Source organism: Aethalodelphis obliquidens, unplaced genomic scaffold, assembly GCF_003676395.1.
Source record: "Aethalodelphis obliquidens isolate GAN/ISIS:26980383/991018 unplaced genomic scaffold, ASM367639v1 scaffold60, whole genome shotgun sequence".
NCBI lineage: Eukaryota > Metazoa > Chordata > Mammalia > Artiodactyla > Delphinidae > Aethalodelphis > Aethalodelphis obliquidens.
Genome location: NW_020838004.1, coordinates 5,376,556 through 5,404,200, shown reverse-complemented (window position 1 = coordinate 5,404,200; position 27,645 = coordinate 5,376,556). Strand labels below are relative to the sequence as shown.

The window sequence follows — 27,645 nt, the reverse complement described above, 5'->3', positions numbered from 1 at the left end:
TAAAAGTTATAGAAATGGGCTTCCCTGGTGGCGCAGTGGTTGAGAGTCCGCCTGCAGATACAGGGGACACAGGTTCGTGCTCCGGTCTGGGAAGATCCCACATGCCGCGGAGCGGCTAGTCCCGCGAGCCATGGCCGCTGAGCCTGCGCGTCCGGAGCCTGTGCTCCGCAACGGGAGAGGCCACAACAGTGAGAGGCCCGCGTACCGCAAAAAAAAAAAAAAAAAAAAAAAAAAAAAAAAAAAAATTATAGAAATAAAACCCATCAGTTACCATCCTGTCCCTGCCAAGCTGGAGAATGGAACAGAAAGGCCACGTCTTTCTGCTTAAACACATATTCATTCATTGTAATAGGTACTATAGTTTATACTGAACACAACTAGGCTAGTTGTTCCTCTGGGGAAGGTACTTGCAAGTTAATATTTCAATTGCACTGGCCCAATACTTTAAGATTTTCTTAAAAACATCAGTTGTCAGTATAAATTAAATATAGTTTAAATCAACATAATTCTATTTATCCTAGCAAGGAAGTGTTTTTTTTTTAAAGACTCATTGTCTTAAGTTTTTCAGAAATAATCTTTGCATATTTTTATACCACATACACGAGGTGATTGGGATTCAGTCTCTATCAGAAAAATTCTTTTATGTATCCTTCCTATGGCATTCTTTTGTCCTCTGTAACAGAAAATTACCAGCAGAAGCATTTCTCCTTCACCCAGTTCTGGTTCTCTTATCACAGTTCTATCCCTCTACCCTCCCTTCCTGCCCTGCTTGGGAATTTGAGAGGACAGGGAAAGATTACTAAAAGTTTGCCCTCTGTCCAACACCACTGCATCCAACAGTATATGTGTCTAATGTTTTCACACAATTAACAGTTCCTTCCCCATTTCCTCTTTCATACTGTTTTTGTGTGGACAATGGATTAATGCCAAAAGTGATTTTCCCCTTCAGACACTTCCAGACCACAGAGACTTTAATCCAACTCACAGTAGGACTGAAAGTTTCAGCTTCTGTTCTAGCGCCCTTTCTACAATGCTGGGCCAGGGGTGCAACGGAAATAGAATGAACATTAACTTTTTCTCTACCTGTTTTATACTTTCCCTATTACCCTTCCCATACCAATCACTTGCTTACTTCTCAGCCCTGCTTCCTACATCTTCCCCTCCTACAGCCACCATTTTTGAAGTTGTTTTAGAAACCGTTGATATACATTAGTCCATTCCATCCTAACAACCCCTACGGAGACAGTAGTAATACTACTTACATTTGAGTATTTTCTATGTATCAAGCATTATTTTAAGCATTTAACATGTATTAACTCATTTAATCTCTGAAGCTATTATTATTCCTATTTTAAAGATAGGGAAGCTGATGTTCCATGCCTTGAATTACACTGCAAATAACTGGCAGAGGCAGGATTTGAATGCATGACTAACTCTAAAGCAGCCTTTATGATTTAATGAACAACTATTTAATCATTATTTTCAGCCCCTAATCCGGTGAACATTTTGCCATCTCATCTCTCATATCCTTATCCTTTACGCGTCCCTATGTTCTCTTCCTCCCTTCCTCATTCCCCAAGTCCCTCTGCCCCCTCATCCTACTGTTTGCCCACGTTCCTTTATTACTCTGTCCTCCCACTTTCCCTGACCTCCACATTCCTGTCACCGCTCGTTCGTAACATTCCCTGTTTCCTCTCTCTTATTTTTAAAATGTCCCCTCCTTCCGCAGCCCTGGTCCCTCCTGCCTCACGGAATCCCCTCCCCTCCGGTGCCGCCCCCTCACTTTCCCATCGACCAGCGGAGGCACGGCGGACACAGCTGGCGCGGTGCGTGGGGGCGCTGGGGGTCACAGCGTGCGTGGCGCGTGGGGGGCGGGCGTCTGAGGGCGCCGCGGGGTCCTCCGGCTCCCCGGCAGCCCCCGCGCGCGGTGCAAGCTGGGGGAACATGGCCGCTTCCGGTCTCCCTCCTGGGCCGGCGCGGGCCTGACCGCGGCCCCTGCCAGTCGCACTCCGCCCTCCGTTTCTCCAGCCCGGCAGCCGCGGAGGTCGCTGCAGGCTTTCTCTCCCGCTGCCTCCGCCGCGCCATGGAGAAGAGCTCGAGTTGCGAGAGTCTTGGCTCCCAGCCGGCAGTAGCACGGCCACCCAGCGTGGATTCCCTGTCCAGGTAACCGGGACGCCCAGGGCCTTGCCCAGCGTCGGAGGGGGATGAAGAGGGGCCGGGGCCTCGCTGGATGGTGCCCCAGCTCGCCGCTTCTGGTTCTAGAAGACTGCGCCGGAATTCCTTCCCTAGGACTGGGAACGTCTTTTCTCCCTCTCTGGGGGTTAGAGACTGGGAAAGAGGAGGTTAAAACTCACTGCTTCTTTTTCGGCTCCTCTACCTTTTGTATTCCGAGGTCGTTTTATCCGCGGCTGGGGAAGCCCCGGTTCATTACATTCTCTAATCTTTCATTACTTCTTAATTCATTTTTTGTATAGCCCTCCCCCCATTTCCTCTCTGCCTTTCTCTCTTGACCACTCTTTCCAGAATCATCCTCCAGTGTTTTCTCCATTCGTCTTTAAGTCTTTGCTTTTTGGTTTCTTGCCGACTCTTTCGTCTCTTTCCCTTCGCTTCACTTATCTCTTTTACTATTTTCCTTACATTCTGATCTCCACCAGCGCCCCCCCCCCCCCCTTTGCTTTAAAATGTAAGTAAAAATACCCACCGTGCTTCTCTGGTCTGAATCTTGCAGCTGAAAGTCATTTTTCCCGAGTAACTAATGAGTGGTAGTTTTCTTCCTTCTTGGGCTACCGGTTCTCCAGGTTATTTCTCTTGTACCAGATGGGATTTTGAGGAGGACTTTACTATGCAGCTTTGCAGAGAGCTGTTGTGAATGTTAACTACACGTGTTTCAGACGCAGTTTTTTCCTTTGGTTTTAAAATAATGATTTAAAATTTTATTAAGAAATAATTGGAAGACCTGTATTTGTTATATGGCCACAATGAAATCAGGTTCTTTTCCATTGAAAAATAGTCTAGTTGTTATTAGAGAGTTATTAGATACTAAACCGCTGTGAAAACACTATTTTCACTTTTTCCTGTGAATAAATTGAAGTTGCTCTGTGTCTTCTAATTCATTTTGGATTCTGCTAGATATGGGTGATACTGCCATTTTTTTTCCTGTGGCTGTTCGGGACCTCATTGGGAAATCATTAGCTGATCCCACCGTTCTAAATTAGATTCTCCTAAATGCGTTCATAGCAACCTGCCCACACTGTTTTCAGAGTCCTTAACAAGCACAGTGTAATTGTTGGTTTAATTGTCTTCTCTACTAGGCTATAAGCTACTTGAGGACAAGGATCGTATTCATCTTCATATCACCAGCATTAAACAGAGACCCTGCCTGTCAGAGGTGCTTAATAAATGTTTTTTTTTTTAATTTGTATATTGAGTTATCCAGGAGAGAAGAATTTTTCTTTGTGTTTGATTATGTACAGTGTACATTTGTTTTAAGTATTTTTTAAGTTTATGTTTATTACTTGGAAATTTAGAAAGCTGGGGATTTACACTCAGCTGTAAAATCATTCAGAAAACAGGTTGGAAAATTACAATTTTATGGGAGAATTACGAATGACAACTATGGCTCAGGATAGAATGTAAAGAACAAAAATGAGGCAACTAGTAATCTCATCCAAGGGAGAGGATTTGGAACCACAGGAGGCAGCATAGTGTTGTTAGAAAGAAAGTACTGGAAGTCGGGAGGCTCAGGCTCTTTTAAAGTCCTAGGCTCAGCTAGTGATTTGGCCTGTATCATTTAACCTTTCCAGTCTGCAGTTTTTTCATCTTTTGAAATAAGGGGGTTGATCTAGAAAACCTGTAAGGTCCTTTGGAGCTCTAAAATTCTTTATCTTAATGATAATACTTGATGATAATAACCTTTGTTATGAATTTTTGCAATTACACTAAATAAATGTCTGTTAGTATTACAAACTAGTGTACCTACCTGTGCCACTTAAGCACAATTATTTTCTAAAAAAAAAAAAAAGTCCAGCAACTTTAAAGTTTATATATATATATATTTAACTTCTTAATGAAACATTATGTTACATATGAATTTGAGAAAATTAAGAACTCCTTGAATTTTGACTAGAGTATGTTAGCTTCATCCCCTCCAGACAAAAATATAAGTATGACTCTACTTTCACAGGAAAATGCCAGCTTTTATTCCTCTTCTCTAGAAGGTGGAAAAATAACATTTGATTGTCTACTGTATACAGTCCACCCTGCTAAATTCTTTCATATCTTTTATTTCATGAATCATTACACCTGTTTGTGGTATTCTCTTTAATCAACATTATAGAAAAGCTGCATTGTAGACACTTGTTAGAAAGCCTAATTTTAAACTTAATTTAGGGTAACAGTCACAGATGATTCTAGTACATGGGGGACGGGGGTGGACAACTGTGGTTATAAAAGCAATGTTAAGTGGCTACCCAGATTAAGTTTATTACTTTTGTTAGCCTATAATAAAGCAAAATATTGGTGTTTGAACTGTATTATCTCAGCCTTTTGCAGAAATCTCACCCTTAAATTGTAGTTATGCTTTTGTTTTATACAATTAGGAAATTTTCATTTTCAAATTTTCAATTAGGAAATTGCCTTGTGAAATTGTTTTGATATCTCCTGTAGAATAATAGTTAATAATACTGTTCAGTGTGTTACAGATTGTCTTTTACACATTCGATTAACAAATTTCTGCTGAGTTTAGTTCCAAGGAAAATTGTTTATGCAAAAAATTATATTTCCTATTTGTTTGAAAATGGAAACTATTAATGCATCTTCAATTTGGCAAAAGACTTAAGTCAGATTTATAACTGAAGTTGGTAATATACTCATCTTTAATTTCTTCAAGTACTTCTGTTAGATGAATTCATTTTAAATATTATGTTTAAATGTGTTAATTTGTAAAATGTTTTACACTGTTCTGGGAAGTAGGAAGAATATAAATCTGAAAAATAGTACTGTAACCTATGTGGTTGCCCATTGTTTTTTGGAAAATGACACACTCCATTTAAGTTGGGTGACTAGCTCTTGTGGGATCTGTAGTTCACACTAAGCATATATTGAATCTTGATATTTATATATCTACTGCCTATGTATGTATCTATAAATCTGTAGTCAGCTCAGAATTGCCGTTGCTCTAGCTTTGCCTTCTAGGTCATCATAGGCCTGATATCTTTGGTCACAGAAGAACAGTTTCATTCTTAATATGATATTCACATAGCAGTTTCCTAATCAGCTATATATGATTAGGAATTACATCATTTTGCATCCTTAAAAAAAGTAATTTTCTTTGGTGAGTCCTGCTTGGTATTGTCTACTTCAGTGAGCTGTTCAGCAGCTCTTGTATATCCTGCTATTGTCCATTCATCACACATGTTCTGCCCCACAGAGAGAGAGAGTTGTGAAAAAATTCACTTCAGCACACTGTTTATCTGGCTGTATTCCATAATTTTCTTCTTGTTGGTTTTGCTCTGATTCTTGTGTAGGATATTGATAAAACAACACTGTAGGCTGGATATGGTAGCTAGGGTAGGCCTGAGCCTTAGAATTGTAGAAGTTATACAGCAGAATTTGATGCTATATTGGTACTATTCTGCCACCTTAGTCTGGTTTTCCATTTTGTACACTGTTATAAAATGTACTGCTTAAGTGAGTTTCTTTGATTACTTTTTACAGTGCATAATCACATGCTAATATATCTGGTGCTGAATATGTGCCCAGTGAATGATTGAATAAAGAAATGTTGACTGAATGTTCACCCCACTTGTCTTATTTGCTGTTTCTATTCAAAGAATTAAAAAGGGTTTTCTTATGTGGATTTGGCCTGTAAAGTCACAACTTCAGGTTCAAGCTGGGAAGTTACCCTTGCATGAAGCCTCTTGACACCCTGAGCTATTTTATTGGCTGCATTATCTTTTCTGTGCCCACTCCTGTATGTCTTCACAACATTGTTTCCTTAGCCTACTGGATTTTCCATCTGTCTTGATTACTTTGGTCTCTTTCTCTCTAATTTATTTTTTCAGTCATTTTATTTAATGTATATTTCTTTCATCCTATATATATCCTCATTTTCTAATTACTCTGGGTACCACTTGTTTGTCTCAGATGATTTTGGGTTATCAGTTGATTTCTAGTCTGTATATTCATTAGTATTTATGAGCATTCTGTATTTACGTTTAACTTAGATTAAAAAAAAATCAGAGGGGAGGTGCACATAATGTAATCAAAAAAGTAGCTCCAACTAATTAGATTTTTGAATTGCATGTCTTCCTTAAAATTATCATCATTCGAAAACAGTAGATCCTGGTTTTCTGTTTCTATGAGTTTTGATGGTACTTACAGCCTGAAGAGGTAGGAGAGTTTTTAAGATTTCTAAAATACATTTTGTCATAAGGTCTCATTTCTAGTTTCAGCCCCAAGGTTACTTAGAGGTGATGTAAGTAGGAAATATCCTTTTAGGTTGTTTTTTCAGTAGTGGTGATGGATTTGTATCCAATCACACATTCTTACCAATACTCCTTTTGACTCTTGGCATGTCTTCTGAGGCAGCTGGCCTGATTGGTGGTAGAAACTATAGCTACAGAACAAAGTGAAGCTAATAGGTTGAATCTCCAACCTTGGCCTTGTTATTAACACCTTGCATCAGACATTGAACATTTTGGTAGCCTAAAAATTACTTATTTTGGGTTTCATTATAACAGGACCCTAAAAGAACCTTAAAGTTCTGTTAGATAAGATCCAATATTCTTGTGAACTAATCAGTAATTATATATATCTTTCTGGAAGAACATTTAAATTACTTACCAATCAAAAGTATACAAGTTAATACTAAGGCTGAGACTGGGTCCTGTGTATGTTTTATTCTTTCTTCCTTATGCTATCATCAATAGTCTTCTATTAATATAGGTCAGTAGTTCCAGGACAGTAGCATCAGCATCCCTTGGGAATTTGTTAAAATACAGATTTCCTGGGCCTACCTCAAGTCTAACTGAATCAAAAGCTTTGGGGGTGGAGACCGCAGTTTGTATTTTAATAAGACCTCCAGGTGATCCTGATGCATGCTGAAGTTTGAGAACCATTGTCTTGGGTCTTTTCCTGATTGTTGCCTAGTAACTCCATCAATATTATTTGAAATGGACTAGATTAAGGTCTGTGTTAGAACTACTATAAGCCTGTTACTTAGCACTTTTGTAAAAGTACTGACTGAAGTAGTGAGAGGTAAAAGTCATCTCTTGTGGATTTATTGTATCTCGCTTTTTGGAAATTTCCTGAGCTTTTTTCTTTCGTAGCTACAAGAAAGAACACCAAATCAAGAATATATGTTTTAGGGTTTTCTTAAAAATAGATCCTTGGTGAGATGCATTAGTGGTAACATACATATTAAAAAAGTATTATAAAGAATTCCAGGCGGCTATCACCTGAACCAATAAAGGATTATGTCCAAGGGAAGGAAATAACCCAGATACAGATGTTCAGTAAGCAGTGAGTTTATTTTGGAAAGCTGCCAGTTAATGCTATTGTATTCAAATTCATCAGGGACAAAGGTTGCATGTGATTCAGGACTTGACCATTCTCTAGATTAGTATAGAATATTTTCTCTTTTTAAAGGAAGTTAGTTTTGAATAGGTAAAGCACTTGCCATCTCTGGGCCTACTCTATAATTTAGTTAAATCAGTGGGTAGGATTAAAACTATTGAGAGGTGATATGGATAGGGAGTGATCTTATAAGCCTGCATTCCACAGGAAGTCAGGTTAAAAGCGGAACTATATAAAATGAAAAGATTGATACAAGGTTCTTAAAATTAAAGGGACTAGAGAAGATGCCCTCTTAATGAAAATAATAACCTCAATTCCCTTTCCTGTAGCTTTATTACACAGAACTGATTGTGCTTATCCCTCTTAATGTGTTTCTCTATACGTACCAATGTTGTCATCACTATAGACCACTAATGAGCAAGCTTCACAATTCTTCTCCTGACCAAGTACATAGTACCCATGCAGTAATTGCTGATGAACTTTCCTTCTTTCAAAGACTCTTCACTGGATGTGATTAACTCTTGACCTCTTTAAGTACTTCTTAGTCTAGATTAAAGAAGGGCAAATGCTATGTTTTCAATATAATAAAAATTAACTTTTAAAATGTTTCAACCTATACACTTCAAAAAACCTAAATACACTTACTTGGAAAACTCTTTATTATTTTTTTAAAGTTAGGATTTAGGTTTAGAGTATAACAGAAAATCAAACTAACAGTGGCTTAAAACAGATAATTTTGTGGGTTTTTTTTCCCCCCACGGTAAAAGCCCGGAGATAGTTAATACAGATCTGATATAGTGGATATAAAGTATCAAGGACACCGACTCTTTCTGACTTAGTGTATGTTACATTCCAGTGTTAGCTCAAAAACTGAAATTGCTATTGCAATGCTTTACCCATTGGATCTTCATTAGTTGAAAGGAAGGAGGAAGGGAAGAAAAGAGGCATGTTCCTCTATGTAAAGAATACTTTTTTTGAAGTCACATACCGCCTTTAAGCTTACATCCAGTTGGCCAGATCATAGTCCCATGGCCATACCTAGCCACAACGGAGGCTAGGATACGTAGTCTCTTCTGGGAGGCTTTATTCTGAACTGGACATTGGAGGTCTATCTCTAAGGAATAGGAGAGAATGGGTATTGGAGATAGTCAGCAGCTTCTTCCACGTATACAAATAAATCATCTTAAAGCAAGGAAAATATTTTTCAGTTCGAGTGTACAACACTTAATTTATGCCAAAGGCGTTCTTAGATTTGCCTGCAATGACCATAATAGAAAATGCTTGGAAAGAGATGATATATCATAGCAGACCGAAATAGAGAACTGTATCTTGGAATGCTCTAAACTCTTTGAGTTTATAAGCTTTTTACTTTTTTTTGTTTGTATTATCTTGGGCCAGATTTTTATAATCTTAATCTAGGACCATAAAGGGGATAGACTTATTAATTGCCAGGTGATTAAGAGAAAGGCAAATAGAAATCAGATGAGAAATGATCAGCTGTTATTTCATTTGAAGAGCTCAAGGAGTTGCCTGGTAAAGTAGTGGTGGTATGAGGATGATGGCCTACACTGATTACTCCTCTGCAGTTTGGCGTTCATTTCCAAGCCATGTATCCATGTGTTGTATCTCCCCCTAGAATATTGCATCAGGTCACACTTAGGTATTTTCTCTCATTTCAGTTCAAAATCTTTGGTCTTCATAAGAGAAATAAAGCAGGCCATTTTGGGTTATGTTAATTTATGAATGCTTTTGCCAGTATCTTATATTTATTTTTACATCTTCAACCTAAAGGTTTGATTGAAAATTCAGAGAACTCAGCGTTTTATGCATTTTTGTGTCATCTAACTTAAATATTAATATTTTAAGCATGTAATGTCAAACAGAGGAGTTTAATCATTTGGGGATAAGTAGAGAAGGGTAGAAGAGTCTCTTCTGGGTTGATACAGCATTATTCATTGGGCTCATAGGGTTTAATAGGCATGGGTTACAAATATATCCATCTCCTTAACAGAATTGCCATTACTGAAAACAGCAAGTGAATAGTTGTTCACCTAGGCCTTTGTTAGGAGGTTGTATATTAGCAAAAGGTGTAATAACTTTGGCTGATGATGGGCTAGTGATTATGAGCCTTAATTTTCTTGAGTTGAGCCGGGAAATGCAGCAAATGTCAAAAATAAAATTTTAATATGATATGAATGTCCTCTGTTACTAGTATTGGATAATACTCTTCCATTTTAACCAACGGCAGTACCTAAAAATATGAACATCTGAGATAAGCTTTGCTTTTCAAGTGGTAGAAAGTTGTTGTAGTAAACAATTAATAGTATTAATATCAACAGTCCCAATAATAATAATATAAATAATAGCACTTAACATTTATTGAGTGCTTACTATATGCTAGGCATAGTGGTAAATCCCTTATATGCATTTTCTCATATAATCCTCATAACTGTATAAAATAAACAGTATTACTGTTTCCATTTTACAGATGAGAAAACTGAAGATTAGGGAGAGCAGTTTGACATTTGAACCCAAGTCATTTTTAACTTCAGAGTCTCTGTGCTGTAATGAGCTCATCATACCTGACGATCTGGTGCCCCAGCTCCAGGGCAAAACTTGGTAGTTAAGGGCAGTCGCAGGGCAGGTCAGTTGGGTTGTCTTGATGAGGAAATGAGTTTCCTTGACCAGCTGTACTGCTGAGCAGAAGAAGGATAAGGTACACAATACATTAGTGAATTCAGAATGTCCGTCTTTGGAGAGAATTTTCTCTAGCTTTGAATGTTTTTTCTTCTGACAGAAAATAGGATGTTTTTTTTCTTTGCCTGATGATTAAGAGGATAGTATCATTTTCATTCAGAAGAATAGTTTTACATTTTGAACATCAGATAAATAAAAAAGCAAGTAAACATGATGCCTCTTCCCAACCCTCCCTCCCCTGTAGGCTTCACAGAATACTTTAGAATACTTTACTGTAGGGTTCCTTAAATATCTGAATTCCCCTAAGTTCCTTTGTGTTTGTTTACAGTTAATGTGTTAAGAGCCATTGACATTTGAAGATCATCAGAAGTGAAGATAAAACATCTCAAAAATTATAATGTAAGTGAATGGGAAAATGGAAATAAAAAATGGACAGAAGGGAATATTGCCAACAATATTTCTGCAATTCATATATTACCCCAAATGCAATTTATGCATATGACTAACCAGTAACTTCAAACTTTAGTCCCAATTCCAAGTCCTAGTTCTTAAAATTATGTTCTCTTCTACCTAGGGAAAACAGTCACTAAGTTTTAGTCATCAGTAATTTTCCATTAGGATTCTTTTGGCTTCCATGTACTGTTTTTTGCTTTTTTATCCTTAGTACTTTGCACTTTCACACGGGGTTATATTGTATTTAAAATTGTACGTGTGTAGAGACTGAGGTCTTCGCTTTCTAGCTGCTGAAGTATGTTTTGCACAGTTTTAATTTTACTGTATCATTCTTTATGTTTCTTGGCAGAACTAGCTAGCCTCCTCCCTGCCTTCCCTTCTGTCTTTACCAGCTCCCTTCCTTCCTTTCTTACTCTCTGTATTTGTTTAACATAGATTATGTCCTGAACATTGAGCTAGATCCAGAATTCCTAAGACCTTGTTTCTGAAATAAGTTATGTCATCTTGTTATGTCATCTTTTTATACAGTTGGTACATTAGAGATCATGTAGTTAATTTCTCAAGTGTGGCTGAGGCCCGCCTGCACATCTCAGTCACTTGTGGTGCTTGGTGAACACTTAGCTTCCTGGGTTCCAGGCCAGACATTCTGAATCACGGGGAGTGGGCCCAGGAGTCTTTACTTAAAGTGAGAACCCCACCGATCCAGTTACTTTTTGGATTCTAGTACAGCTCTATAAGTTTGCAGTTGAGGGAACGACCTAGAGAAGTTTCATAACTTTACCCAAAGGCACCATAAGTGCTAGAAGGCCAGGAATGGTTGGTGGTGTTTTCTCCAAAGTCATGGAGATATTTAGTGCCAGAAGTGATCTGCTGACTCCTAGACTTCAAGTCACGTTGTGGGTTTTATTAGGCCAGACAGCGTATATATATAAAATCATAGGCAGTTCATCACTGTTCCTGAAAAAAGTAACTAAAAAAATAACTGAAGAACATCAACTGTTTGTTTCTTCATCTTTAGTCAGATATATGACTGGTTCTGATTTTGAAATCACTGGGGTTGGGGGGAACCCCTGGTAGTCCAGGAAGAGGAAAAAAACCTTTTATTCCCCCCATGGCACTATCCCTACTTGGTCTTTAAATTTTATGCTTCTGAAAAGGATCTGATTTCCTTTTTGAATGATGGGTAGCTAGCATAGTGCTTTGCAAATAGTAGGTGCTTGATAAATAGTATGAACAGGTTACTGTTAAAACTTTGTTTTTTTTTCCTTTGTATTCTATAAGCTATTATTAGGAGTGGTTTTATTTGCTTTGTACAGAAGCTGATACTTTGTATACCATGCCAGAGACCTTAAATAATTGAAGTCATTTATATTTATGATACTCCATTGTTGTAGTTGATATTCACAATATCTCTGAGGGACTAAATTATTCTAAAGTATTTTCTGAACTATATGTATTTGAATTAATTTTAGTGTTGTATGTGTTTTATATTGTATTGTGTATGGTATATTGATAGTTACTGAATTGTAACCTTACATTAGTAAATGTCGTTATCCAATTTTCTTTGAAATATTCTGTAATTCTCAAATTAACGACTGAGTTTAACTATAAAATGCTATTACTCAATTTTCCGGAAATTTTGGGACATGTTTTAACTGTAAGATTTTTAAAAAGGCATTTTAAGATCACATATTCATTTCTAATAAGCTATATTTTTGTAATTTAAAATTTTCTTCCCATGAAATATTTTTGTTTGCTCTTTTTGTAACCACAGACTTAAAATTGTAAATATGGTGGTTCTAAAAAGGAGTCTTATCACGCAGTATAATTCCTTCATTGTATTCCTTGATACTTTCTTAGGCCTGTGGTTTTTAGTTCGGATTCTACTTCTTAACTATGACCCTGGATGAGTCCCTTGATTTCTCTGAGCCTGATTCCCTTATCTGGAAAAAGGGTACAATGATACTTGCTGTCCTATTTTTACAGAATCGTTGTGAGACCTAAATATGGTGACTTATGCTGATGACAATAATTTAAAAGAATAGTTAATGCCTCTGTAGTGTGTACCATGTAGTAGGCACTGTTTTAACTATTTTACATATATTCATTTAATTTTCATAACAGTCCCGTGAGGTATAAGAATTATCATTATCCCCACTTTATAGATGAGGAATCTGAGGCACAGAGAGGTTAAGTAACTTCCTTGAGGTCACAACAGGGTGGTAGAACCAGAATTTAGTACCAGGCAATCTAGCCCCAGAGTTGGTAATATGTATGGAAGATAAATGTGTATGAGAGCTCTTTGACATTTGTAAAAGGCTATACTAACGTTAAGCATTATTATTCTAAAAGTACTTTAAAAGAGAGATGTTTTCCTCATCCTTTTTATACAGATAGAGGAAAAAAAGGCAAAAACAAGCAAGAAAAAACAACCAGCTTAATCTGGTAAATAGAGAATAGTATTCAAAATTAAGAAGGGATAAATCACAGAATGATGCCAATACATTAGATTTTTAATTTAACCATTCCAGGCTAGGAAGAGGAAGAGATGTTGAATGCTCTTATTTTCCTACAAAATGTTTTAGTGAGTGCAGGACAAAACAAAATAAAACACCTATTCACTTATATGACTGAAGTTTGTGCAGAAAAGTAATATCTCATTATGCTGATGGGGTCGTTACCAATTAATAGTAATAATTTGTTTTTCTCTGTCTTGGGAAAACAAAATGTCTGTCTAGATAGCCTAAAGAATGGATATGTGACTTCATGGTTTTAATAATGAATTCAGATTTTCATGATGGAATGAGAAAATTACATGCAAGATCATTTATCAAAGCATGAATTCCCCATGTGTTTTCTATTGTTTGTCCAATTAAAAGTGTTTGTTGAGCAAGCATTTACAGAATAGGTCAACTCTCCTCTTTTTAGTGTTTCTGCCCTTATACTTCAATTTGGATGGAAGTGTTCATTTCTAAAAGGAAATGCAATTTCAATGTAGTGTGCTTTGAGCTCTATTCTTTCAACTTTCAGTTTAGTGCCACATTTTTCCCAGCTAAATTGCTAACTTTTCCTCTCTAGGCTACTTATGAATCCATGTGAGTTTTAATTTCAGCTCACATCAGAGTCTGAATCAGGATTTTTGAAGGGGTTCTGAGAAACTCTTTTAAGGAGTTGCTGAGGGTGTTGGGATTGGTGCTGGGACTGAAAGTCCCTCCTCCTGTCCAATTCTCATCCCATTCCCCGTGGACACACTCATTTTGGCTAGAATACTTTGGCTTTTACCTATTTATTTATATTTCCAGATAAGATCTTTGAAGAAATAATACTCTGCAGAAGAAAAACATGTATGTAAACCATTTCTATACAACCTGGTTTTTCACACTTTCTGTTGCATTACCAAGTAATATGCCCTAACTTTTAGTTAGGGAAATGTAGTTGATAGACCTGAAAATAAAATAATACAAATTAAACTGTATCCAAGGTCATGTGTACCTCAGAACCTAGGGATTTTCCAGACTAAGTGCCAACATGCACTGCACCAGCTGTCTCAGAGCTCAGATCTCCTTTGTTTCTCAGAAGAATACAAAATGTAGGCTCTCATCTGTCAATCAGATGCCATGATGGTAAGATCACTTATGTCATCTCTTTTATACTATAGATTGGTTAAGTTAAGAAATTCAGGTTTCTGGTGTAGCATTTAAAAAAATAATTACTGTAAGCTGTAATTAATTTGTTGGGGGAGTTGTTTTTCTATTTTGGAGATCCTGCAAATATTCTGACAATACGTCTTTTGTATCCTAAGTGCATTATACACACTGCAGGCCCTTTTTTTTTTTAAAATAAAATTTCCAAAAGAATGACTAATAGAGCATGAACAGTGCTTATGCACTGTAGTCCATTGTGTAAGTATTGACAGCAAAATTTGCATTTCTAGAAAAGCTCGTTCACAGTCAGAACGTAGAATACATTCTTTAATGTTCTTGGGCAAACATGCTATGTATGTGTTCAGGATATTACTTACAGGAGAATACTTTTTTGAAAAGAACCTTTTCTTTCCATGGAATACTGAAGAAAAATTGAATTAGCAGTAGGAGTGAAGCAGTTTAAATAAGGCAAGTGATTTAAATCTTATTGTAATGATTATAGTCAGTAATGACTGGAAATAAAAAAATTAAATCCTCGGGAGGCATTGTTTACTAGGATATATGGAAAGATAGGTGACTTGTTTCTAGGTTGTTTTGAATTAAGAGTGTAAAATGTTGGTATGTTTATCTGCATCCCTAATTTTCAGACACACTTTTTCACTTTTGCTAGAAATGTTTTTATGGGATTTTGAAATGTTACATCAGGAGAACTAAGAGGAGTATAACTATGTTTTTGGCATCATTTAGTGCTTGAATTTTATTGTGAAATACCACCAGTGTTGGTGCGATTGACAATAAAGTAATGTTAATTCCATTAACAGTCCAGTAAACCAGCAGAGTCAACGAGGGTCAGTGCTTTGCTAACAGTTACATTGAAAAATACTGGTGATGGAATTGGTTTTGTGATTGAAGCTTTGGGCCAGTCTTCTGCTTGAATCTATCAGAAGTTACACAGGATGCACGTATGCATGTGTGTGAGGTTGTGTGTGTGTGTGTGTGTATGTGTATAATATGTACATATTTATATGTATTAAAAAAATTTTCCCCTTGATATTTGTGCTTAGTATTCAGTGATTCGTCCGTTAACTAAAACTTTTTTTTTACGTTTAAAAATTTATACGTTTAGTTACCTTAGTCAAATGAAGACATTTTACAGTGTACATCTGAGTGAAAAGTACTTTTAGGGCCAAGGGCTCTGCTTCATTTTAATTTAATTAGTGGGTTCCTTTTTAAAAGGAGACCCTTATTTCTGATTTCATACTGTTTTCCTTTCTGACAAGGGTACTCTTGTATTTCCATGATGCTATTCATTGAGCACTTTCTACCAGTTAAGTATTTAGTACGAATTGCTTTCTACAGGTCATGTTTTTTATCCTTACTATGGTCTTAATAAGATATCATTACCTTATTTTATAAAGAAAGAAATTAGGTTAAGTAACTTGCTTGAATTATTTGCTAAGCGGGAAACCAAGTCCTTGTGACCCTGCAGCTCATATTTTCAGCTACTGAGCACTTCTGCATCTGTGCTCTATGCTTTGTGTTCTCTTCTGTGTTTCCATTGCGTCCTTTATATCCTTTCAGTCCCACATTTTACTATTATGAGATACTTAGATATCCAGCATCTTCCTTAGACCATAAGTCCCTTGAAGAAAATGAATCTGTTTTCAACACTGTCCCCAGTACATGATACATTGGTGATGTCAGTAAATATCTATGAGAGGGGAGGGTATGAAATAGGAGACTTAGGAAGTTCCTGCCCCGCAAATGGAGGGGACGAGTGTGAAGAGCCAGAGGGAAGATGGCTAAGAGGCCTTTAGTGGAGGTAGAGATTCTTAGTCTCCATCCTTGAAGGAAGCTGAGGGGTACTTTGAGGCATGGGAATATTTGGAATTGATAAGTGACCCCTGCTATCTGGAGACAGATTTTTCTGCCTTTGCAGCATTACCAGGGATGCTTGTAAGTTCACTAGTATTGAGGCAAGAAATACTTTTGTGGTAGGTACAAAAATTCATTTGTTTAGACATAATTGTCATAATTAGCAAGTTTTTAGCCTGATTAATTCTCAGGAATAAGTATAACTTAAAAAAAATCTAACTGAAACAAACAAAAAAATTGAAAAGTGGAGAGTACCTTATTTAATACTATATATTTTGAAAAGCATATAAAGAGTAATTTCTATCTTCCTACCAATGATTAGTTTGTATAACTCTGTTTGCCTAAATCCTACACTTTGACATAGTAGAACTTTTGAGACCGAAAGGGTGGAACATTGCTCTTAGGAATAGTGTAGCAAGGGAAAAAGATATTCTGTTGCAATAACAACATACCAGTAAATGTGTGGGAAAGACTAAGAGTCAGATGATGGGATTTCTGTTTTGATCTTGTGGTGGAAAGAAAACTGCATCACTCTGGCTGAGATAGTGGCAGGACTATTGAAAAATAGTATGACTAGTGCTGTCCTGTATTATGCCTCTCTTAGTCACTATAAAGCTAAGTTCAGTTCTTTCATAGGTATGTGTGTATGTTCATTTGGTTATTTTGTGGAGCCAGAAGTTAACATTTAAATAATACTGACTTGATTCCTTTAAATTAGGAATAAAGAGAATAATATAGTTTAGGGTAGAATAAGAAGTGGGTTAAAGAGGGGAGTTCTACTGGGAATGGTTTCCCATTTACAATGGCCATGGCTCTGCAAATTTGGATAAGCACATCTGAGAATGTAAATTGTTTGCATGTTCATATATAATCTTTAACTGGTCTTCCAAAGGATTATACAACGGATCAGAATTTAGAATATCACGCAGTTTTATTCTGAGATATTTTGAGCCTCCTGAGAAAAGCAGTCTACATATGAATAAGTATAAAGAATAATTAGTATTAGTAACAAGAGTATTCCACAGTGCTGGTTATATTTTTATCAGTTTTGTAGCTTTTGAGAAAATACTCTCTATAACAACTTTATTAATTTCTAAAATGTGTGTTTTATTTATACTTTTTTTTTGACATAGCACACTTCTCTAAGTACAGACATTACTGCTCTTGAGGGCAGAAATTGTTTGGCCTACCCTTGAGGTATTATGATTGTTTTTGTTCCGAAGTACACTTACCTTTCCATTATTCTGAACCTTATTAATAACCTGCAGGTTATCCAGGGCCAGGGAATGTTGTATTGATTTATGGCTTAGGTATTTGAACCTTGTCAGTGTTTTTTTGTACCTCCATTAAAGGATTTATAGGAACAGAATGATTATAATTTGATACTATTTCTTAATAACAATTCTGATAAAAGGTTTGGGCAGAAAAGTGCCCACACTAATTGAAAATGAATAAAATTTCACGATGTTGCTGCTGTGTGACGGCCTTTTCATAGGGAAAGTTTATGCAGTATACGTAAGAAATAATGGTGACGGAGAAGTCTTTGAATCACATTTTCATATGGGACAATAGTTTATTTCTATGTATGTATGCATGTGTGTGTATAAGAGGGAAGAGTTGGGGGCGTTATGACTATCAAGAGCTGAAAGGTATATTAAAAATGGTAAAATCCAGTTTAGCAAATATTTCCAATAGTTAGAACCATAACTCTTCATTTATAATCCTAGAATTTTATCTCTAGGATTTTTATGCTCTGAATCATAGAACCTTAGATTTGAACTTGGAGACCATCTTGTATAGCAGCTCCACCCCTCAGGTCTTCCTTCTGACTTGAATGTCATCATTCACAAAGCCCCTCACTTCCTGAACACTTGTGCTCCATTTTGGAGATCACTCTCATCAAAGAAAAGAGGCATTGGGTACAGGAAATGACCCTTTTGGTAGCCTGTCAATTAAATGGAATATGGATGGTGGAGAATGATTGCTTAGTTTGGAACCATAGTTGTATTTCTCATTTAAGCATACATTTGGAAGAATCCTTTTTGTCATTGAGGGCAGGTGACATTTCATGATTAAAGCAGATACTATGGAATGGTTATAGTTTAATGTGAATAGTAACACCACAATTCTTTTCATCTTGACTCTTTGAAATCACTCTGTGAAACTGTTATGAAACTAATGGTCGTTAAAAAAAAGTATTTGGACCATGAACCTGTGACTCTCTATGTCATCTTTTCATTTGTGTGCCTAAATTCTATCCAATTTGGCTTTTGTCAAAAATAAGATGATGTGATTTTTTTTTTTTCTGGACATCTGGTGACTTTTCCACGAGTCTTTTACTGTTTGTCATGATAGATTTGATCATCTCAAATATAAATAGACATTTATTTAATGTCTTTTCCTATAAATCAGTTATTCCTTTAAATTATTTTAGTGTAAATAGGTCTGGCTTACCATTTTAAATATAATGGATATGTCCTAAATGCTAATCTCTGAGGAGCTCTGATTTTTATTTGGGAAGTTTTCTTGGTACATAAGCATTTATTTTGCACATTTTACCTAACTAGAAAACATAAGCTTGCTTGAAAACATTAGCAAAGAACCGTAAGAAATAGCTGTGACTCAAAGATGAATGTGATGAGGAGGGTATATATCCAAGGAGTCATCCAGGAGGAATGGTGTTAATGTGGAAAGTCTTCCTGAGAAGATGCCTTGTTTCTTAGATAGCCCCATGTATATCTTAAACATTTTAACAGTAACTTCATTTTCCATATTTTAGTACATTATCAGTTGTTGGATGCTGGTCCCTCCCCGCCCCCCTTAGTAGTGGTGTTTATATATAAAAGAATCTTAATGCTTAGATAGCATTTTCACATCATTTTAGAACTATCCAGTGAGATAAGAACAAGTATCAGTATTTTTATCCCTACTTCGCAGTATGAAATTGAGGCTCTGAGAGGCTAAATGACTTTCCATGGTTTACGAGACCTAATTTTCCTTTCTCTTGTAGCTTAAGCTTACATGTCCTAGTTGGGGTGAGAGAATAGTTTGTGTGTTAGCATCCTCCAAAGTGTCCCATGCTTCATACTGTGAAGGTGCTTTGCAGTATGGTTACTTATAATAATCCATTATTAAATGCTTAATGGTAGACTTCCCTTTTTGGTCATGAAATGACATAGTACACGGCATTTGTGTTGAAAGCAGAAAGGATCTTATGTTTCCAACAATGATTTAATAATTGGAACTGGTTGCTAGAGGGGAAATATGAAATTTCCTTTTCCAGAAGTTATTTTTGCTTTCTTGTCATGTTTTAAATAAATTGTATTAAATTTTCTCTGGCAGAGACTATCTGATTATGGATAATTTAGCTCCTTGCTTCTTTAAGGATAAAATTGTTAGAGTTTTATTTGTTTTAATTCTTCAACCCTGTGTTTAACCTCATTCTGTTAAACTGGTGTTCTCTGATGACAGTAGGCAGCATCCCATTCCAGCCTCCATTAGATAAAAATAGTATTTTACATTGTTAAGGTGTTTCTGTCAGGTAATGTGCTAAGCTCTTTGCATGCATTATTTTGTTTAATCTTTATCAGTATGTGAACTGTTTCTGGCATGTGGTAAGTACGTACTCAGCAAGTATTAACTAAATGGAGGAAACAGAAAATAAATAAGTAAAACAAAAAATATGTCAGATAGCAGTGAGTGTTTTGGGAAAAATAAAGCAGGGAGGATAAATAGAGAAAGAGTGGGTGGGTTTGGAGTTGTTTGCAATTTTAAATAGAATGGCCAGGGAAGGTCTCACTAAGTAGGCAACATCTGAGCAAAAAAGCTGAAGAAAGTAAAGGAAGAAATGGAATATCTAGGAGAAGAGAGTTACAGATAGAGGTAATGGAAGATATGAAGGACTTGAAGTGGGAGCTTGCCTGGTGTGTTTGAGGAACAGCAAGGGCTTCTGTGTTGTTATAGTGCAAAGAAGCAGAGGGGGGAATAGTAGAAGATGAGGTCAGGGAGGTAAGGGTGGGGGCAGATGTGAAAGCCTTTTGGGCCGTATTAAGGACTTTGGCTTTTGTTTTGAGTGAGATGGGAAGGTAGTGGAAGGTTTTTGGCCGAGGAGTGACTATGTCAGATGTTTCAGAAGGATCACTGTGGCTGCTGTGTTAAGAACAGACTAGGATGCAGAAGCAGGGAGACTGGTTTGTAGGCAATTGGAATCATCCAGGAAGGAGATGATGGTAGTAGCCGAAGAGGAGAGAGAAATGATTGGATACTAGACATGTTTTGAGGGTTCAGCCAATAGGATTTCCTGATGGATTGAACATGTAGTGTAGGAGAAGAGTCAAAGTTGACTGCAGACTTTTTGGCTCAAGAAAGTAGAGAAGGATAGAATTAACATTTACTAAGATGTTAGAGCTGGTTTCAGGAAGAAGAGCAGGAATTTGGTTTGGGGCATGTTGTTCACCTGGAGGTGTTACATAAATAAGTTATTGGAATCTGGAATTCAAGAGAAAAGTGTGGGATAATGCTATACATTTGGGTTCATCAATTTAGAGATGTTAAAGTTGTGAGACTGGATGAAATTATTAAGGAGGGGAGATGTACATAGAGAAGATAAGTTTCAAGGACTGAGAGTTTAGGGGTACTCCAGTGTAAGGAGGTTCAGAAGTGAGAAGGAATCACTACAGGAGACCTGAGAGGAAGAAAGGCTTGTGATGTAGCCGTAAGAGTACAGTGTTTTGGAAGCCAAGGATAGAAAGTATTTCAAGAAGGAAGGATCAGCTATGTCAAATGCTGCTTATAGATGAGGACTAAGTATTGACAATTGAGTTTAGCAAAGTGGAGGTTCTTGATGGCCTGACAAAAGCATTTTTGTTGGCGCATTGGAAGTGGGTTCAGAGAGAATGAGAAGTGAGGAATTGGAAGCAGTGAGTAGACATCTGTTTCAAGGAGTTTTGCTGTAAGGAAGCTCAGAGAAGCGAAGTGGTATCTGGAGGGTAATTTAAGAGAAATAATAGCATGTTTCTACGCTGACTGGAATGATTGAGAAGAGAGGAAAATTTTTATGATACAGGAACCAGAGGGAAGAATTGCTGGAGAGATTTTCTTGTGAAGATGAGGGGAGATAGTTCAGTGGAGGAGCTGGCTTTAGATGGAAGTATGGATGCTTTCCCTACAGTAAGAGAAAGGAAGGCAGAGTACGTATGCACTGATGCAAAGAGTTGTAGTTGAGGGAGCCTGTGAAAGATCTATTTTGATTACTTCTGTATTTTTCAGTGAAATGGAAATCTAGATCACCTACTAAATTCAAGACGGAGAGGATGGTAGATGATGAGGAAAGAAAAGACCATATGAAATAGTTGTCTGGAAGAATGGGAGAACATATGGATTAGGGAAATGTAGTGTGTTTGCTGGGCAGTATTAAGGGCTTGGTTGAGGTGAGTGATCATGTATTCAAAGTGAGTCCAGGCCATATGGTTGTGTGTATTTCTCTACACTAATCCAACTGTATGGGTACAGATCTGGAGTAGGCATAGGGTTGGCTTAACTAGCATTTGGGTGTTGCCAGGTAAGTACCATGAAGCAGGCAAGGACCAGAGATGATTGTAATTACAGGCTATAGAATTTAATAAGTTGGGGAAAGAGAAATAAGGTCATGAAATAGAGACAGTGAAAGACAGTAGGAATAGTGGAGGCCTTGGTGGAATTGAACAATTAAAAGATGTTGGCTTAGGGTCCTAGAGAGATGAGCTGGTAGTTAGTAGAATGTTTGAAATTTAAATTATGGAGGTCAGTTAATTGGGAATGCCAGTGTTTTATGACATTTGAAGTAGAATCATTAAGTTCTGAGGTAGAGTGGAGGACAAGATCATTGGTGGAGAGGAGGTAAGGCACTGAGAGGCCAGAGTGTTGGAATATTCATTTATATGGATATTGAAATCAATAAGAATTATGGCAATTGTGTTGATATTAGAAAGAGGGTGAGCCTGAAGCTAATTCTTCAAGGAGTGAGGGAGAGTGAGTTAGAGACTGGTCGTTGACCTCAGCAAGGAAGGGTAGAAGGTAGTATAGCCTGATGACATAAGATTGATGATTGGGGTTTTTAGACATGGAGAGGAAGAATAGTCTGAAAGTGGCAATGGAGAACAAGGCCTAATTTCCAGGCCCAGTTGTGGGAGAGAGATATTGGTGAGAAAATAAGAGGGCTTATTTTTCCATTTGAAAGGGCTGTAGGGAGAGCAGTGTTCTCAGGGGGAAAAACGAGGCTTTAGTTAGAGTAAAAGGTAAAGAGACTATTTAAGGGAGAGCAAAGTAGAGGATATTTTGCTGATGATTGACCTTGAAATTCAGAAGCATAGGAGTTGGGGGGGAGTGAATGGAAGATGAGATGAGAGGAGGGAATTAGTCTGGTGGTTCTGACTTCTTGTGGGAACTGTTGTAAACAGAGATAAAGAGTATAATGAAGTTAGTCCTTACAGTTTTTAAGATGGGATAATGGAATGTAGGGAGACTGAGTATTGAGGGGGAGGGAAGGGTGAGGTCCTGTAGAGATCACTCACAGTTCTGGGATCTACTCTTCACTTGCCAGTGATGTTGGGGAGGCTATGGAGAGATGGAGGCACACAGTCTTACTCTTCCAGAGCACTTGGATTTCTGATGTCCTTTCGTAACTCCTGCTGATGAGGGCTGGGGGCTGGGGGGAATGAGTGATCTTATTTGGAACACAAGGAGCTGAATAAATGATCAATTATATGAGGTAGAGTTTATCATTTCCATTTTACACATAAAGAAACTGAGACTTAGTGAGGTAGAGCATCCTGCCCACAGCCACACGGCTGCTGAGTAGTGGAGTAAAAGGAGATGAAGCAGTCTTAAACAGTAAAGTAGATGAGGAGTCAAGGAACAGTAACATTCTGAGATAATAGTAGATTGTCATTGGAGTTTTCATTTACTTTCAAGATTCTACAATATCACTTGGATTTATACTGAATTCTTTTTTTTTTACCTCATTATATATGTATATTTTATTTTTGTTCTTATTATCACATCCTTTTCATACTGAATTCTAAATGGGAGATTTAATGAACAATCCAGTCTTCTCATATTGAATATGTTCCTTGTGTTTATTGTCCAAAAACTTAAAAAAAAATTATGGGAAAGAAACCCAAAGAAACTGCTTTCTGGTTGTTTTATTCTTAACCCACTTCTAAATCCAGTTCAGCTTTATCTTCTCCAGGGAGCATTCCTTGATTGGTCTCAGCTCAACTTCATCTGCATACAGTGAGCTATGTGATAGAAATATTGGGGTGTGTGTGTGTGTGTGTGTGTGCGCGTGCGTGTGTGTGTGTGTGTGTGTATTTGTTTCATGTCCCTAGTTAGATAGTAAACACCCTGAGGGTATTTGTCCTTTTGGTTCTGTACTCCATATCAGAAGCAGTGTGATTTAGTCAAAATGGGACCTGATGTATCTGGCTCTGCTACTTATTTGATATCGTATTTCAAATCATTCACATCACTTCTCTGGGCTGTATTTTATCTGTAAATGAGGGGAGTTTCACTAAAATCTTGGCGGTTCTTGAAAGTTATAATATTCTTTAATTAACTGGCTAACTATCAGAGTAGTTGGCTAACTGGTGCCTATACTTGCATTTGAAAGGAACAATTAAAAACTATTATTTGGTATAACTGTGGTTACTTACTGTGCAGCTTAGTGTCTTTGTAAGGTGTGGGCAGTAGCCAGACAGGATCAGAGTGAGAAATAGGACTGGAGAGAGAGAGGGTGGGGCCAGATAATACAAGTAGTATTTGTAAATGTGGGACTGAGAAGACTAAAGATGTTTGAAAATCGTTGGCACGGAGGTGATAACTGAAGCTGTGGGAATCCATGATATTTCTGAGAGAGACTGAGGACAGAGAACAGAGCCAAGGTCAGAACTTTCAAGAGAATCTATATTTAGGGGGCAACTGGAAGAAAAGAACCTGGAGGAAGCCAGTAAATTTTAATGACAGCGGAAATTTAGAGAGGAAAAGAATCCCAAGAGGGAGGCAGTGCCAGTAGTGTCAGATATTGCAGAGAAGTTAAGGAGGGCAAGAACTAGAGAAACTTCCTGAAGTCACATGACATCCAGAAAGCAGTATCATTAGAGCAGTAGAGGGTAGAGTTATTAATGAACCTGACATAGATTCAGCAAATCAGTGTTGAGTTTCTACTGAATATCCAGTGTTGTATAAAGTCTGTGCATGTGTACGCATGCACACACACACGCACACACACTCACTCTCCTCTCCTGAAGATGACTGGATGGGGCAGGATGAAGAACACAGTAGGAGGGACTTGCCTTGAACCTGAGAAGGGATGTGTTATCATCTAAGATGGGGGAAAGAGTGGGTTTGGACACAGTTAAGTTTACTGAGAGAGAGACAATATGCCTTATTACCTCAGTTTTTCATTCCTATTAGATTATTGTTTCTAAAACATATAGATCTTGTTAACGTAGTAATTGATTTTACATATCTTATTAATAATTCCATTGGATTTTTCTCTTATTTTCCTTGACCTCTTTGTAGTATTATTATGTACTATGAACCACCAATTTAAAACACTCTTTTTGGCTTTCACTAAACTTTTTCTCTTGATTCTTTCATCTCTCTGACCATTTTTTTCTAGACTTCTACCTCCAGTCTGTATTCTGTGGAAATGACTGTAGTTCTGTTTACTAAATCTCAAATCTCTTATTGCTTTATACATCCTGTCCCTGGGCTACATGATTCAGTTTCATGGATTTAGCTGTCACCTAACTGTAACCTCTCCAAAGAATTTCAAAACTGGAAAAGTTTTGTACTTCCACTTAATGAGCACTTGGGTACTTTGTAAGAGCTTCAAGTTCAACAACATCAAAATCTACTGCGTATTTTCACATACCCCATTCAAATTTGCTCTTTTTTCTGTATTTCGTGTCTTTGTCATTGTGCGGCCTGTTCCAAATGTCTATTAATGATTTAGTTCAATAGCCTGTTAACTAATCTGACTTCCTCTAGGGGTTTTCCCCCAGTTGGTGCTCCATCATGCCAGCAGAATCTCTCTCTGCACATAGAACTGATTATGGAACACTTATGCTCAGAAATGTTTGATGGCTTCCCATTGCCTACAGAATAGAATCTGAACTCTTATTGTGGTATCCTTCATAGAACCACAATTTCTATGGTTTCTTCATAGAACATAGCTCAGCCTTTCTTGCCTCCACCCCTGCCATGATCCACAAAGCCCAGTCACATAGGTTTCCCCAAGTAATCTAGTTACTTCTGCTGTTCTCTGTGTGGAATGTTTTTACTTTTCCACTCTACCATCAAATCCTGTTAACGGGCCGTTGTCCATAACAAAATGACGCATTTTTCAGGTCTGCCTCAACCTTTCCCAGTCACACTCAGTCCTTTGCTCTTCTACTCTAGAGTATGTTTTAAACCACTCTTATAGCATTTATCACAGTCAGTTTCATAGATAGTTGAATAGGAGTCAGCCTCTCCCATGAAGATTTAATTTGGGAGCACATCTAATGTTGCCGTATTGCACGTATCTTCACAGTGCACTCATCCAACACAGTGTAAGCAGCAAATCAAAATTGCCTGAATGAATGGATGAACAAATGCATCACCAGGTAAAATATAAAATCCTTTGGCCTACTGCTGCATGGGGTGCGTATGTTTCCCTGTGGATGCCTTGATGCCACCTCAGTCATAAAAATTCCAAGATGAAACTCATTAGCTCCCCAAACTACCTACTTCTCTTGCTCTGTAATTTGGCACACTGGTTTCTCAGTCAGCAGTACTTGGGTTCATATTTTGACCCTTTTCTCTCCCGTTCTCATCATATCAAGTCAGTTGCCAAGTTCTATTGATTCTGTCTCCAGTGTGCCTTGCATCCGCTCGTATTTCATTTTTCTGCTAGTTTAGGTCCTTAGTACCTCTGGCTTGAGAAGGTCTCCGAATAGTTTTCGAACAGATTTTCCTGCTGTTGTCATCCATTCTTTGACCTATTGTTAAAATGATCTTCCAAAAGCACAGAAACTTTCAGTGGCTTCTCACTGCTTTCAGAACTAAATATCTAGATACCAACTTATTTTTTAGAACTTCTACAGGCTAATCAAAACTTACCTTTTCTGGCATATCTCTGATTGAGCCTTATAAGTATCCCACACTTCAACCAAAGTGGTCTGCCTCTTACAATAGCTTTAATATGCCCTGAATTTCCTAATACTTTCTTTTTCTTTTCTTTTTTTCATATTGTTCTTTTGCTTAGTGAAATTGTTGAGAAAGTGTTGAACCTCTTCTATAGTCTAACTTCAAATGCTACCTCTTTCTTAAAACCTTTTTCAAGCCCCTAAGTTAAAGCTGCATATGAGCATTCCAATTTCCAAGCCCCTAAGTTCTTTATTTCATTCATTTTTCATATTCTGTATTGTGTTGTGATTTTTCTGTACTTGTATTAAGTACATTGGAGTGAAAGCTCACTCGGGGCAGCAACCCTGTTATTTATCTCTGTATCTCTAGTAGTTCCTAGAACAGTAGTGTCTTGCATATAGTAGAATCTCAAGAGTATTGATGAAATTAAACTGAGATATGGGATAACCAAAAGAATATGCTAGTGAAGAGAGCTGAATTTATAGTATCAGAACTGAGAAAAGACCTTTTTTAAAAAAATAATCAGGTCATTAGTAACTATAGGAAGGAGCCACTTTAGGGACTTGATAGAGGCAGAAGCCAGATGGGAAGGAATTAGGGAACGAGTGGGTACTAAGAAAGTGGAACCATTGAGGATAGACAATTTGCTGTAATGTAGAAGGTAGCTAAACTCTTAAGAAATGGAATATGGCCTGCAGATTTGGAAAGAGACTTGTGAAGGAAAACCACATGCGGTGTTTGAAAGAAAAATGAGTGTGCTGTCAGAAACGCAAGTGCCAAGATTACTCCAAGTCATGCGTTTTCGTTTTTCACCTTGGCAGAGGAGAAGCAGTCCAGTGAGTCAGGCCACTGAAGCTAATAACGAGTTCCAGTGTACTGAGACCACACGGTTAGATTAAGTGTGCGAATCACAGAATAAGAAGCCTTGTAACATAACCATGTTGGGCATTGGCAAGGGTGATGTTCCTGTCACTGAGTTTATATTCTTGTGTTCCAGTTCATTCTGATGAAATTATCTATTTAGAAGAGTTACTGAGCCAACCATATGTATATTTTTAAGGAGGTATCTCCCCCTAATTATTACAGGTATGTTTTGAAATGTATGACATTTGAAATAGAATCATTTAGCTCAGAAACCCTAATGGTGGAAGCTGTTGATAATGTATGGTAGGGCCAGGGAGGCAGATAGTGAAGGTCTTTCCATTGCACTTGAAATGACATTATGGGGGAG

The 27,645-nt window shown here is 37.4% G+C and overlaps 1 protein-coding gene and 1 long non-coding RNA gene across 8 annotated transcripts in view; one reads left to right on the top strand and one right to left on the bottom strand.

The window, feature by feature from the left end:
* Window positions 1-541: 541 nt before the first annotated feature.
* Window positions 542-26,090, bottom strand: LOC113610042 (uncharacterized). Its single transcript, XR_003428913.1, has 3 exons — window positions 26,081-26,090; window positions 15,749-15,754; window positions 542-1,694 (listed from the first exon to the last, which is right to left on the bottom strand). It is a non-coding gene; the product is annotated as an uncharacterized LOC113610042 (long non-coding RNA).
* MTMR2 (myotubularin related protein 2) overlaps window positions 1,903-27,645 on the top strand; it is a 110,264-nt gene continuing 84,521 nt past the window's right edge. For 2 of the 7 annotated variants that reach the window (XM_027087840.1, XM_027087838.1), the window contains exon 1: window positions 1,904-2,163. In XM_027087840.1, the coding sequence (XP_026943641.1) occupies window positions 2,084-2,163 (80 nt within the window). In that variant the 5' untranslated portion in view covers window positions 1,904-2,083. Of the gene's footprint in view, window positions 2,164-3,311; window positions 3,389-10,600; window positions 10,672-27,645 lie in introns of all 7 variants that reach the window. The other 5 variants (XM_027087841.1, XM_027087842.1, XM_027087843.1 and 2 more) reach the window with 5 other exon arrangements.